Source organism: Zalophus californianus, chromosome 14 (assembly GCF_009762305.2).
Source record: "Zalophus californianus isolate mZalCal1 chromosome 14, mZalCal1.pri.v2, whole genome shotgun sequence".
Lineage (NCBI taxonomy): Eukaryota > Metazoa > Chordata > Mammalia > Carnivora > Otariidae > Zalophus > Zalophus californianus.
In genome coordinates this window covers 41,073,044-41,087,381 of record NC_045608.1, presented here as the reverse complement: position 1 = coordinate 41,087,381, position 14,338 = coordinate 41,073,044, and the positions used below count along the sequence as shown (strand labels likewise).

At 38.8% G+C, this 14,338-nt stretch overlaps 1 protein-coding gene across 4 annotated transcripts in view; it reads right to left on the bottom strand.

Annotated features, from left to right (window-relative positions):
• LPIN2 (lipin 2) overlaps window positions 1-14,338 on the bottom strand; it is an 85,861-nt gene that overhangs the window by 18,429 nt on the left and 53,094 nt on the right. For all 4 annotated transcript variants that reach the window (XM_027575336.2, XM_027575337.2, XM_027575334.1 and 1 more), the window contains exons 3-6: window positions 10,918-11,013; window positions 7,489-7,790; window positions 1,691-1,798; window positions 817-943 (exon numbers count right to left, since the gene is read on the bottom strand). In XM_027575336.2, the coding sequence (XP_027431137.1) occupies window positions 817-943; window positions 1,691-1,798; window positions 7,489-7,790; window positions 10,918-11,013 (633 nt within the window). The remainder of the gene's footprint in view (window positions 1-816; window positions 944-1,690; window positions 1,799-7,488; window positions 7,791-10,917; window positions 11,014-14,338) is intronic.

Below are 14,338 nucleotides of genomic sequence, written 5' to 3'. Positions count from 1 at the left end.
ACACATTTGGTAAACATATGATTTTGTGTGTGAGACATTTCTTAATTAAGAAGTGGGAAAAATAACTGCATTTTGTTCAGTATCATGATATTTACACAAAAGACTTCTATTTCAAACTGCTATACTATGAAGAGTTAAACACCAGAGAAGACTAGGGAAATAAGACAATTTTTAGGTGCTAAGAGGTAAAATATTCATTTTCAGGGAGAAAACTTGAGTGCTATATGAAAATTTAGCCCTGCTTGGACTATATGTCAAGGCTCTGCTAAAATAGTTTAAAAGTGGGTAGTCAAGTCTCGATGCAAATCACACATATAAGCAAAATGTGTATTTTAAAAAAAAAAACCTTAGAGGGTTCTAAATACTTTCTCTCTCAAGTAATGTATCTTTCCAATTCTTTCATTACGGGCCAAATTCTATGCTGATTGTGCAGATCTACATTGGCCTACACTGTGAGCTTAAGTGAGATCAAGTTTAGGAAAAAAGCTTTCAAAAAATCAATTTCCTATTTAAAACTTAAGTGTAGAAATTCTAGTTTCCTTTACGTACCTTTTAAATGTTCCTAATTAAAATGTTAATTGACAATCAACATTATTTACTAAATAGAAACACACACAAAATAATGCTGGATTCCTTCTGTTGCAGTTATGAAAAACGGTTAACTGGATTTCCTCACATGACCACATGAGGGCACTACTATCATTTATATTCACATGTGTTGGCTCAGAAATCACCCCTCCCCCCCTTTACACAATGACAGAGACACCTCACAGGTTTTTAACTGGACATACTCCACAGGCAAGTAAACATTAGTACCTTGGTGGACTCTGGGAACCCACCCCATGTCCACTCCATGTGGGACTCAGATCTGAGCAGGCTCTCGGCAGGTTTCACCTCCAGCTCTGAATCACTCTTAGGACACACTGCTGCTGGGGAATAGGGGCTATAAACACAGGACAAAGAAATGTGATGCCTTTTAAGTCAGGGAACTTCAGTCTTGTGAGCTCGACAGATTAAAAGAAATACAAGTTTGAATATACCAACTTTATCCTTCCAATATAATGACTCTATTGAAGGGAATATCAATTATTTCTTCCATTTGCGTTCTTTAGTAATAATAAAAACACCACCAACCAGTTATCTATTGAGGACTTGTTGGGTTCTCTGTAAACACCTTTATATGTATTATCCCACTGATTCTCACAAGAAATCATTGAAAGAGGTAATTTTACAGGAGATGAAATGCACAGAAAGATGGGTTAAATTCTACAGGGTACTGAAGATACCTAATAAATGTAAGCTGTCTTTTCCAAAAAAAAAAAAAAAAAAGACGGGTTAAATTAACATAATACATGAGAGAAACTGGATCTGAACACTGAACAAAGTGTGACTCCATGTTTCTTCACACTATCCACAGTTACAGTTGACACTTTAGGATTAGAATTTAAGAATTGTAGAGGGCCAAATTCTATGCTGATTATGCAGATCTACACTGGCCTACACTGTGAGCCTAAGTGAGATCAAGTTTAGGAACAAAATAATTATTGAGAGGAAAAGTACATATTCATGTTACAAGTACATATTCATTCAGTTCTCTGTATGAGAGAAATGGGAAATATAATTACTGTCAAATAACAGAAAAGCTATTTAATATATCTTAAAGAAACTGAGAAATTTTGAAAATACTTACTTGTCTAAAGGGGACCAGTCTCCATCAGATAAAGGGTAGTGATCCCCAGAATGGAAGAGCAAGGGTTCCTTATAGTCATCTTCCTTTAAGGAAGCATTTGAAGATCCTCTGTGAAAGGAAAAAAACAAAGTCAGGAACAATGACATTATGTCAGCTTAAAAATATCCCAAATCTACCAACACATGTTTAAATGATACAAATGAAGAAGGCCAAGTGATTAATAATTACTCCTCTTAAAAGGAAACTGAGAAGGAGAAGGGGGATTCACTGATGCCACCCACCATACATGACTGCAATCACTACTGAAGTATGGGACAGACAGGAAGGACAGAAAAGATGTGATTAAAAATTCCCTTTTACAGCCCTTCAAGGTAATTGATTCAAAGGCTAGAAGAGGAAAATTAAAGCTTTATGTATATTTCATTCAATCCTTACAAATCTGAGGTAAGACTATCCTATTTTAGGTATTAAATAATCAAGGATCCAGAGAAGTTTAGTAATTTGCCCAAAATCAAAGAACTAGTAAGTGGCTGAATTCAAAACAAGTAAGCCCTTGTTCTTTCACTATACTCTCCTGTATATTACAGCAAATACAAGACTATGAGCTGAAGACGAGCTATGGTTCAAAAATTCAAAAAGACCCTAAAAACTCTTAAAAACATACAGAACTTATTTTTCTTTTTGTATGGACCAAGAATTAGCTGAGAACGTTCTCCTTATTTAGAATCTACCTGACGTGGGGCTATGAGGAAGATGATACAGAAACAAGATAAATGCTTTTAAAGATTCATACAGAGACCTCAGAACTACAGGAGGATGAACTAATGCTAATAAGATTTTAATTAATTCACCCTTTGGTTTTCTTGAATTTGCACAGTTAATGTAACTAACTTGCCATATAACCTTGAAAACATTCCTCAGAAGCACTGTGGGCCCTAGTTGTTCATCTTTAGTTGGAAATTTACCACTTGTCCTATTTCAGAGTCTATATGAGATTTATGTAGTATATGTTGAAAGCTCTGTAAAGTATAAAGAAAAGTACAAAGAAAACCTCTGAAAAGTGTAAAGCACTATACTTTCCAGTTTGAGAGCTTCTTATAGAAAATTCTACATTCTACCAGAACAAATATTCTATGTAAAATGAGAATATCTGTATAACTTAATTTGGCAGACTAAAAACAGAGGTAGAAATCAGTTTATTAACTTTTAATATTGCCTTTCTTCCTTTATATCCTCATTGAATGTGCTCTGCTTTCCCACTAAGTCTGCCATGTCATAGGTTTTCCACATAGCTGCATCTTCTAACTTAAGGTTTTCCTAACTCTAATTCTTCTGAGAGAAAGAAGATAAACTCTGGCATAATACCTCATTCAAGGGGAGAAAAAGGCAGACATCGGGTAAAAATACTCTATTTCTTAAAAAATGAAACTCAAACAGTAAAAACTGTAAAAAGGGAAAACCAGATGCTTATGAACAGTCCTTACTGGACAAATCTGAAAGCATAAAACAGCCTGACCCATCCCTATTCATGTATTTGAAAGTGCTTTAAAAAGTACTATGTGAAAGTCACAGAAACTTATTAAAAATATTTTATTTTTGGAACGTATTTCACTGTAGTACAAAAAGTAAGCCCAGAAGAGTTCAGCAAACTGGATTTAGTAAAATATTGAGAGAGACAGAAAGTTCGAGATCAGGCACCATTAAGAATTTTACAACCCCAGGGAAGTTATGAAATGGTCTTCTCTGGGCACATTCTGACAAAAATAAATCCCATTAGTTTAGACCTGTTAGATGATGGAAAAGGTTGCTGATGTTGAAGTTCCCTTTAGTCCTATGATTCGTTAACTAAACTAAGACTTCTAAAAACTTGCTAATAAGCGCTTTTCAAAATGGTACACATGCCTGAGAACATTCGACCAGCCTAGGTTGACCACAACAGATTAACTTAAACTAAATACATGACATGAGAATAAAAGGGAGTGTAGATACTGGAATGTGAAGACAACAGTATGAACACTGACTACATCTATGTCAAGATACAGGACAAACATATACATTAACACTGAATAGCAAAGAATTTGCAGTAGGGTAAACAGTCTAACACCGAGTCAAGGTTGAAAGAAGTGGGAGGTTCAGCTGCCAAAATTCAGAGTAAGTGTATATAATAGAGCAATTCACCATTCACAGATGCATCTCAACATGGCTTCATATTTAATACCATTTTATAAACCAATTATCTTTTCTATTCAAAAACCAAGAGAGGTTACATAATGTATACAATTGTCAAAATTCACTCAATTGTATACCTGCATATTAAGTTCTATGGATGTTATTGTATGTAAATTATACCTCAATCTTTTATTTTTAATTTTTTTTTTTTTTTAAGATTTTCTTTATTTGACAGAGAGCACAAGCAGGGGGAGAGGCCAGGACCCTGGAATCATGACCTGAGCCAAAAGCAGCCGCTCAACTGACTGAGCCACCCAGGTGCCCCTATACCTCCATCTTTTAAAAGCAGGAAGAAAATCAAAAGGAAGCTAAAATAGTATGAATTATTTATGTGGGATAAATCAGAGGGACTAAATGAATTTTTCTCTATTTAACTGGTGGTACGTTAGAGATAAATGGGGTTGCTAACTACCAAGACCGAAAATCACTAACTCTGTAAACAATGTTTATCCTCAGCCTTAGCACAGCTATTGGTCAATAAATTTCAGTGTGGCTAATGATCTCAGTTTGCATTTAGATATAGGACATTTCTCATAAAAGATGCCTCATAATAGGATTGAAAGGAGCCCTGCAATATTTCTCTGTCTACTGTGTCAGAAATGAAGGGGAGGGCGTGCCTGGGTGGTTCAGTCAGTTAAGCATCTGACTCTTGATCCCAGCTCAGGTCTTGATCTCAGGGTCATGAATTCAAGCCCCACTTTGGGCTCCACAATGGGCATGGAGCCTACTTAAAAAAAAAAAAAAAGAAAGAAAAGAAAAAGAAATGAAGGGGAGGAAAGGCAGGGAGCTGGCTGTAAGGTTCCTGTCACCACAGAAAAACATGGAGGTTCTCTAGAAGCCAGTTATTGATCAGGAGATGAAGTATGCAGCCTCAGGGCAACAGATGCTGTTTATAAAGTCTCAGGTTCCCTGTACCTAGCTTCTAGGTATAACTTATCAACACATCTGCTTTGGTGGATTAAAAGAAGATTCCCTTTCTGATGATGTGGTCTTAAGTCTCCATTTTTTTTTTTTTTACAGATTTTATTTATTTGTGTGTGTGTGTGTGTGTGTGTGTGTGTGTGAGAGAGAGAGAGAGAGAGAGAGAGAGAGAGAGAGAGAGAGAGAGAGAGAGCGAGCGCGCACACAAGCAGGGGGAACAGCAGGCAGAGGGAGAAGGAAAAGCAGGCTCCCCCAAAGCAAGAAGCCTGATGAGGGACTTGATCCCAGGACTCTGGGATCATGACCTGAGCTGAAGGCAGACACTTAACTGACTGAGCCACCCAGGCGCCCCTTAATTCTCCATTTTTAACATTGCTGGGATTGTGCTAGAGCACCATCTAATTTGACAGGTCTCTTCCCTCCAAAAGACTACTTAGCCTAGGTGCAATGTTTCCAATACATATACATAGTAAAAATCCATCCATCCTCTGGAAGGACAAACAAGGTTTCCATGCTATATACAAGCCAAAGTCCATCTTTAGGGAGAGACTCACTAGGTACAGTTTACATAAAGCTCAGTGTAATTTAAAGCTCTCCAATTTTTGCCAATGTGTTTCTTTTAGCTGTGAAATAGCAACCCACTTTAAAGAATGATTTCATCTTTTGCCTCCTTCCTTCAAGGAGCCTTAATTAACCTTAATTCTATTATCAATGAAATTCTTGAAAAGTATAAAGAATGCTATTTAAAAAGAATGCTATTTATCAACATAAAATAAAAACCGATTTTAGGGGGGACCTGGGTGGCTCAGTCAGTTAAGCATCTGCCTTCGGCTCAGGTCATGATCTCAGGGTTCTGGGACGGAGCCCTGCAGCGGGCTCCCTGCTCCGTGGGGAGCCTGCTTCTCCTTGTGACCCTCCACAGCCCCCCCTGCCAGCTTGTGCTTGCCCACGTGCTCTCAAATAAGGGAAAAAAAATTTAGGTATTTCTCTGGAAACAGAATTTCTTTCCTAAAGTGTAGGGGCCTGAGGATGGGAAGGTATTTTAAAGCCGCAAACTTCCCAACCCCACCTAATTTCTACGTTGCACAACTGCAGAAGCAGTTGACCTCCTATTCTTTTTCTGATTCTTTAACCTGTTTAATATGCTGTTAATACCTTTGACCCTAAATATCTTCCCCCCAATTATTTTAGAATCTAGATGCTGAGCTGGAAGGAGCCTTGCCAACCATGTAGTTCAATTCTCTTATTTCATAGATTAAGAAACAGGCCCAGGGGCACGTGGGTGGGTCAGTTGGTTCAGCTCAGGTCGTCTCAGGGTCATGAGATAGAGCCCTGTGCCAGGCTCCGCAGTCAGTGGGGAGATTGCTTCTCTCCCTCTCCCTGCTCACTCTCTCAAATAAATAAATCTTAAAAAAAAAAAAAATTTAAAAAGAAACAAAAGGCCCAGACGAGAGTGATCAAGTAGCTGCTGTTCCACAATCAAAAATATTATAACAGGCCTAGTCTTCTACCTTTCAGCTCAGCACTTATTTCAGTATACATCTGACCTGAATTCCCATGACTGTTACATTTTGTCCTTTAAAGTCCTCATTTCTGTTGGCTACATAATTAAGCAGATCCTGTTTTAGGGAAACTTTAGATAAGAGTTCCTCCAAGTTGCAGCATCTATGATCCATGGTAGTCTAAAGAAAAAAGCAAGACACCAAGCTCCTGGAAATTATTACAATGCCCTAATTTACGTGCATTCTGACATAACTGCTTCCCAAGCAAGCGAGGTTCTGGCTTGGAGGGAGAGTGGACAAACGTTATAATAAAAGACATACACCAATAAACTTTGAGGGCAAAAGTGTTATTTCAGTGTCCTTTCTGGTGGATCTTAGAAGAACTTAGGCAGAACTTTAGGGTCACTTGTGGGCAGCAACTTCTTGTCCAATGCTCATCAATAAAGTTAACCACCCTGCTGACACACATATGGTCCTCTTCCAGTGCCAGAGCAACCACTGAGTGGAACAGATCTAAGATAACCTTTTAAAAATCAAAATCTTGAACAAAAAAATAAATGCCCTACCCCCAACTGTTACCTCTTGAAAGGCACTGCTGACTTGAAAACTGGCATATATTTTAAGCTCTTCTACTGAGCTGGTAAGTAAGAAGTAATCGAGATTTTTCACTCTAAGAAAAACCAAAACAACAACAAAAATCTTCCTTCCTTCTTCAACTTACTAGGAATGTTTTGATGATAAACTCTAAACAACAACTCTCAACTTCTCAGAAATAGATGAGATACCAAGATACCAAGTAGGGATACACACCCGAGGCTGCCCAAGGGCCATCAGTAATCCAGATCTTCTTTGCGACTTAAAATTCATTTGGCTTTTGGAAACCTACTGGATGGAAAGACACACACTGATGGTCTGCTTCAAGTGATATTTTAATACCATGACAGGATGTCTGATGGCAAATTTTATAGAACAGCAGAAAGGAAAAAAGAGAATGCCTCTTCCACTAATTCCACAATAAACTGCCATGGGGAAAAACGAGTCCAAACCTCACACTGTAGATCCATGGAAGAAACAACAGCAACTAGCCGTACCTGAGCTCTGCCCACAGCATGTGTGCATGCCCAGCACCTGCACAGAGAGCCCTACCTTGCTGACTGGGCCCCCTTGTCGTCATCAGAGCTCATTTCCACATCCACGGTATCCTCTGCAGCAGCGGAAGCAGTCTGGTCTTCCTTCTTACTGTCCTGTTTGCATTTCTTTCTCCTTCGTTTTTTCTTTTTCACAGAACTTGAAGTGAAAACCGTTTCTGTTTCCAAGATGTGTGAGATGTCTGAATTCTGAGATGGTCTTTCATTTCCACCAGACTTCACCAAAGGGGCATCAGTATCTTTAAAGAACTGATCTTCAGTAGGAATTGGTGAGGTGGCAAGGTAAGCAGGGAGCTTTTCCTTAAAAAGAACATGGAGAAAGAAAAGTTGTCCGTGACAAAGTGGACAGTGAATCAAAAACAATAATGAACTCTTTGTGTATCTAAATTCACAGTGGTAGAAAGAATACACAGTCCCCAAAGTAAGACTGTCACATTGAACGAAGTCACTGCCCACTCTACTCCAAACAGTCTTTACGCTGGCACATACAAATAGTTCATTGGTCCATGTAACTGAATACATTTGAAGGAACCAATATACCAATTTAGCACAAACCTATAAAAACTGTAATTAAAGCACAGCCAATTAAATTCTCTGTAAAGGGAAGTTCAAAGCAGCAGCAGCATTCCGAGGAGGCAGGACAAAGCACTCTATCAAGAACTTACAGACAACAGTAACAGGATAAAGCAGAAGGCAGGGATCAGGAACACCCCATCAGACGGGGGCAGCAGGATAGGTAAGTGAAGTGAGGATCTACGGTAAAATGTGTGTTTGCTAAATTAAATGACGGTGGAAGAAAGTGATTGACAATACCCTGTTAACAAATGAAATTAGTGGATTTTAAAATTGTAATGTCTTCAAGACAGGCTTTTAGGAATTCAGAAGAAGAAAATAAGGCCCAACAGTTAGAAATAATTAAGCTCGTGGGGTGCCCAGGTGGCTCAGTTAAGCATCCCACTCTTGATTTCGGCTCAGGTCATGATCTCAGGGTCCTGGGATTGAAACCTGTGTTGGGCTCCATGCTCAGTGGGGAGTCGGCTTGAGATTCGCTCTCCCTCTTCCTCTGTTCTGCCCCCCACTCACTTGCGCATGTGCGTGACTCTCTCTCAAATAATCTTTAAAAATAAAGAATTAAACTTGTAATTTAATATCAAATAAATGATCAAGTTTGATGTTCAGAAAATTAACTTCTTAGTCACTAACTTCATCCCTTTGTATCATGGGGGAAATGGAAAGTATGTAATAGAGGTATAAATTAACATCAAAGAACTTTGAGTACTCAAATTTTTACATAATAGTCCTGAAAATGAGTGAGTTTCCATAATTGTTCTAAATTAAGCTTTTGAATTTGGCTTTGGTAGACATATTACCCTGAAGCCAAAATTTTGTTTACCCAAGCAATATTTGTATTCATCAGCAACACACACTTACAGAGAAACTGTGGTAACAGGTTATTATTCTGTATGCCCCCAGGGCACTCAAGTGAGAGGCTGTGGCCTCTCACTTCAAGGGCCTTTTAATTCAATGGTCCTTGTTATAAAGTTTACTGGTACTTCTTAAAAGCTGTTTTGTCTCTGGTGGTGTTTCCTAGTTCTGTTCTAGCACTGTCTGCATTGTATGCGGGGGATGAAACAACCTAAATCTCTGTCAGAACAAGAATGGTTAAACTGTGGTGCGTCCATACTATGGATGACTGGGCAACTATTAAAAGGATAGGGGTAGATCTAGAACTACTGGCTTGAAAAGGATGCTGACAATATACAGTTTAGATGAACAAAGTTTAAGAGAAACAAAAATGTAAATAAATGGAAGACAGATGGGTTTTGGTAACGTTTATTCCCTTTAAAACTGTAAAGTCCTGGAGAGTGGGGGCATGTTATATTCATAGTATGTGACACTGAGTAGTAATTCCAATACTACTGGATGAATTAACTTTTTTTTTTTTCTTAATTTTAAAGAGCACAGTATTCTAAAGAAAATCTAAACAATTTGAGGATACAAGGAATAGGAAAAAGAGGCTGGGAAAGTTTGTACTCTACAAGTTAACCTTGCTAAGCATAGTTATAAATGGAATCATCAGAACTGACCATGAGAACCAGGTAACTATCAGTAACCCAGTCCTCTCACTTGTTGATTTATACAAAGCCTAATCAATCACTGTTCTGAAACACACATGATTTTAAGGAACACATCAAAAATATTTTATCCTTGTGATAACTCATTTGTTTCATTCTGCTTTTTGCTTCCATCTCTGATGAGGGAAAATCTTTGTTTAGGCCAAGTAAACACAAATGAGGTAATATAAAAACAAGTAATTAAGGTACTAGAAAAAAAAATTGGTCTGGAAAGGTTCCTTTTCATAATCATACTTTGTAATGCTGATTGGTATCTAAATTGCTGGTGTCTCTCTAAACTAAAAATGATGAACAATCTCATCCTGCTATCGTTTATTTTTTGGTTAACATTTTTCTTTGTGAATTTATGACATCCAACATGCAGTTCATCTTCAAAACCCCTAAAAGTAGTCCTGTATCTTTAATAACTTGAAGGTTATAATTTTTGCTGAGATTTTATGAAAAAAGCTGTAAGGAAGTCTCTTCTAAGATCCACACTAAGTCTATCAAAAACAGCTCACCCCCATTCACATCAGTAGATACGAGGGGTGGGGATGGGGGTGGCAGAGGGAACTGTGCTCTCTCACTGAAAGAAGCCAAACATGCAATAATCAGTTAAAAAGATATAGGCCAATTAATTTAAATCTTTGAGACCATAATAAACTAATCCTCAAGACTATTCAAGGTCAGAGATCCCACATCCCTAACCAAAATGGTAAACACATTTTCCAAGTTCATTTTTTTTTACAGATTTTATTTGACAGAGAAAGACACAGTGAGAGAGGGAACGGAAGCAGGGGGAGTGGGAGAGGGAGAAGCAGGCTTCCTGCTAAGCAGGGAGCCCGATGCGGGGCTCAAGCCCAGGACCCTGGGATCATGACCTGAGCTGAAGAAGGACGCTTAACAACTGAGCCACCCGGGTGCCCCACATTTTCCAAGTTTAAAGGTCACAGATGTACAAACACACAGCGGGCAGAGATAGGCCCTCATTATTTAGGGAGAACTGAATGTATTCAAGTCAAGGTGTAAACTCTAACAGATACTAAATAAGAAAGCTCATTAAAGACAGAGAAAAAGAGCAAATGCAAAGGCGTTCTGCGCATTCTCTGTACCCTGACACTTGGTGGGGAGAAAAGTTCCTCACTCCTCTAGCTCCTTCCTGACAGCTTAGTTTTTCAGCCTAAAACTAAAGCTTGTTTAACCTGTAAAAATCACCTCTATAACTGTGAAAACTGCTGAACATTTCTGTTTTGGGATAGGTCCTGGAGGCCTGAATACACTGTGTAAAGTGGATGTAACCTACTAGAACTTACATATTCCTCTTCAGTCTCCTCCACAAAGAAAGCTTCCCCATTGTCACCCAACTTCATGTGAAGATCCACTGCATCACCATTGATTTCTATATCAATCTAAGAGGAGAAACAAAGTGTGATTTAGTATTAAAACTTTCAGTGAACCTAAACCAAGCCAAACTTAGTACTGAGGTTCCTAGGCTGACAGTCCAGAGAAACAATGCTACCTGCCCTACCGTCCTACCCTAAAAAACTAAACAGACCTGGGGAGGAAGGGGATGGATAAGAAGGGACTGAAAGAAAATGTTTTATCATTTATTTTTAGAACATAAAATATTTATTTAATTTCCCAAATGGCATAAAATAGGGGAAATATAATTGTCAAAAAACATTTGAGCACTTTCAGAGTTATAGCACAGACAGGCCTCACCTGGCATGGTACAGACAAACACAGATTTCAGTTACTGTGGTATGTTAACTGTAACTGCAGAAAGCACAAACTTCACTGGCTGCTCTTCTGTCTACAAACCACTACATAAAAATAGATGCCAATCATGATCAGTAATCCATCACATCACTTTTCAAAGTCTATTGGTGACTAGTCAAAGCACGTATGTTATTCAGTTCAGGCACAGACAGCAAAGCTTATAGTTGTAGTTGTCTCCTTGTCTCTCATTAATAAACCCATGTGACATTTTATAAAAATGGATAATAAAGAAGAAATTGGCCAAGATCAAAGTGCAACCTAACCTAACAAAAAGTAGTATTACTAGAAGTAAAATTCAAACTGAGTGTCAACAGTTACAGAAGAAATACCTGACTGCAGGAATGGTGACCCTGCTGCATTCGAAAGACTTAAGATGTGCACCCAGAGGAACCTGATGAAGGTAAGCTTATCCACACAAAGGAGGAAAGTGGTTGTGACAAAAGGATGAAGATAGCCCAGAGGAAGTGACACAGGAAAAACACTTCACAGTGAAGGAACTCACAAACATACTTCATGATAGCAAATGTTCCAGAGATGAAAACCTGAAAGCTGATCCAGACTCAGAAAAGAGTTATGATAATTTGCCAAGACAAAGAAAAGATGCTTGTTCCATATTACAAGTTTTATATCAAGACGACAAGCACTGTTCAAACCAACTAATCTTGGTAAGTTATTTTACAAAGACATAAGACACTTTAGTCCTCCATGTTTCTAATGTTTTAAATTGGGGTGTACTAAACATCATTTTGTTATTTTTCATTTTCTTATACAGTTATAACAGAAATTTTTAAGTTTTGACAAAAATTTATAAAAATCATTAGAAAATCCTAATTTTTCTGTTATTATTAAGTTTGTTCTGCATGGTTTCAGCTTGCCCAGTCATTATAATGATCTGTACTATAATGCAAAGAACTGCGTGTGTGTGTGTATAAATACTACTTATCATTTAAAAATAATTGTTCATCTGTTGACTGTGAATAAATGCCTTCAAATACCTTGTAATATTAAATGAATACCAACTTTCAAAAAAAATTTTTAAGATATTTATTTCAGAGAGTGAGCACACAAGAATGAGCAGGGGAGGGGCAGAGGGAGAAGCAGACTCCCTGCTGAGCAGGGAGCCTGACGCAGGGCTCGATCCCAGGACCCCGAGATAATGACCTGAGCTGAAGGCAGATGCTTAACTGACTGAGCCACCCAGGTGCCCCCCAACTTTCAAAACTCTTACAGATAAACCTGTAAACTCCAGTTTTAGATTGGTTCAGGAGACATAAAAATATAATATAGGTATAAATAGAGCAGTCCACAATCTAAGTGTACTTAGCTTTGCAAGGGCCTGATGGTGGGAACACCTGCATGGTCCCCTGGGTTTTTCCCAGTGAGGACCAATTATCCCTTTTTTTAAAATTTTTTATTGTTATGTTAATCACCATATATTACATCATTTGTTTTGGTGTAGTGTTCCATGATTCATTGTTTGTTCATAACACCCAGTGCTCCATGCAGAATACCTTTAATACCCATCACCAGGCTAACCCATCCCCTTACCCTCCTCCCCTCTAGAACCCTCAGTTTGTTTTTCAGAGTCCATCATCTCTCCTGGTTCGTCTCCCCCCCTGACTTACTCCCCTTCATTCTTCCTCTCCTGCTATCTTCTTTTTTCTTAAAATATGTTGCGTTATTTGTTTTAGAAGTACAGATCTGTGATTCAACAGTCTTACACAATTCACAGCGCTCACCGTAGCACATACCCTCCCCAATGTCTATCACCCAGCCACCCCATCCCTCCCACCCCCAACCACTCCAGTAACACTCAGTTTGTTCCTGAGATAAAGAATTCCTCATATTGGGCGCCTGGGTGGCTCAGTTGGTTAAGCAACTGCCTTCGGCTCAGGTCATGATCCTGGAGTCCCGGGATCGAGTCCCGCATCGGGCTCCCTGCTCAGCGGGGAGTCTGCTTCTCCCTCTGACCCTCTTCCCTCTCGTGCTCTCTATCTCTCATTCTCTTTCTCTCAAATAAATAATAAAATATTTAAAAAAAAAAAAAGAATTCCTCATATCAGTGAGGTCATATGATACATGTCTTTCTCTGATTGACTTATTTCACTAAGCATAACACCCTCCAGTTCCATCCACGTCATTGCAAATGGCAAGATCTCATTCCTTTTGATGGCTGCATAATATTCCATTGTATATATATACCACCTCTTCTTTATCCATTCATCTGTCGATGGACATCTTGGCTCTTTCCACAGTTTGGCTACTGTGGACATTGCTGGTATAAACCTTGGGGTGCACGTACCCCTTTGGATCCCTACATTTGTATTTTTGGGGTAAATACCCAGTAGTGCAATTGCTGGATCGAATGGTAGCTCTAATTTCAACTGTTTGAGGAACCTCCATACTGTTTTCCAGAGTGGTTGCACCAGCTTGCATTCCCACCAACAGTGTAGGAGGGTTCCCCTTTCTCCACATCCCTGCCAACATCTGTCGTTCCCTGACTTGTTAATTTTAGCCATTCTGACTGGTGTGAGGTGGTATCTCATTGAGGTTTTGATTCGGATTTCCCTGATGCCGAGCGATGTTGAGCACTTTTTCATGTGCCTGTTGGCCATTTGGATGTCTTCTTTGGAAAAATGTCTGTTCATGTCGTCTACCCATTTCTTGATTGGATTATTTGTTCTTTGGGTGTTGAGTCTGATAAGTTCTTTAGAGATTTTGGATACTAGCCCTTTATCTGATATGTCATTTGCAAATATTTTCTCCCATTCTGTCGGTTGTCTTTTGGTTTTGTGGACTGTTTCTTTTGCTGTGCAAAAGCTTTTTATCTTGATGAAATCCCAAGAGTTCATTTTTGCCCTGGCTTCCCGTGCCTTTGGTGATGTTTCTAGGAAGAAGTTGCTGCGGCTGAGGTCGAAAAGGTTGCTACCTGTGTTCTCCTTTAGGATTTTGATG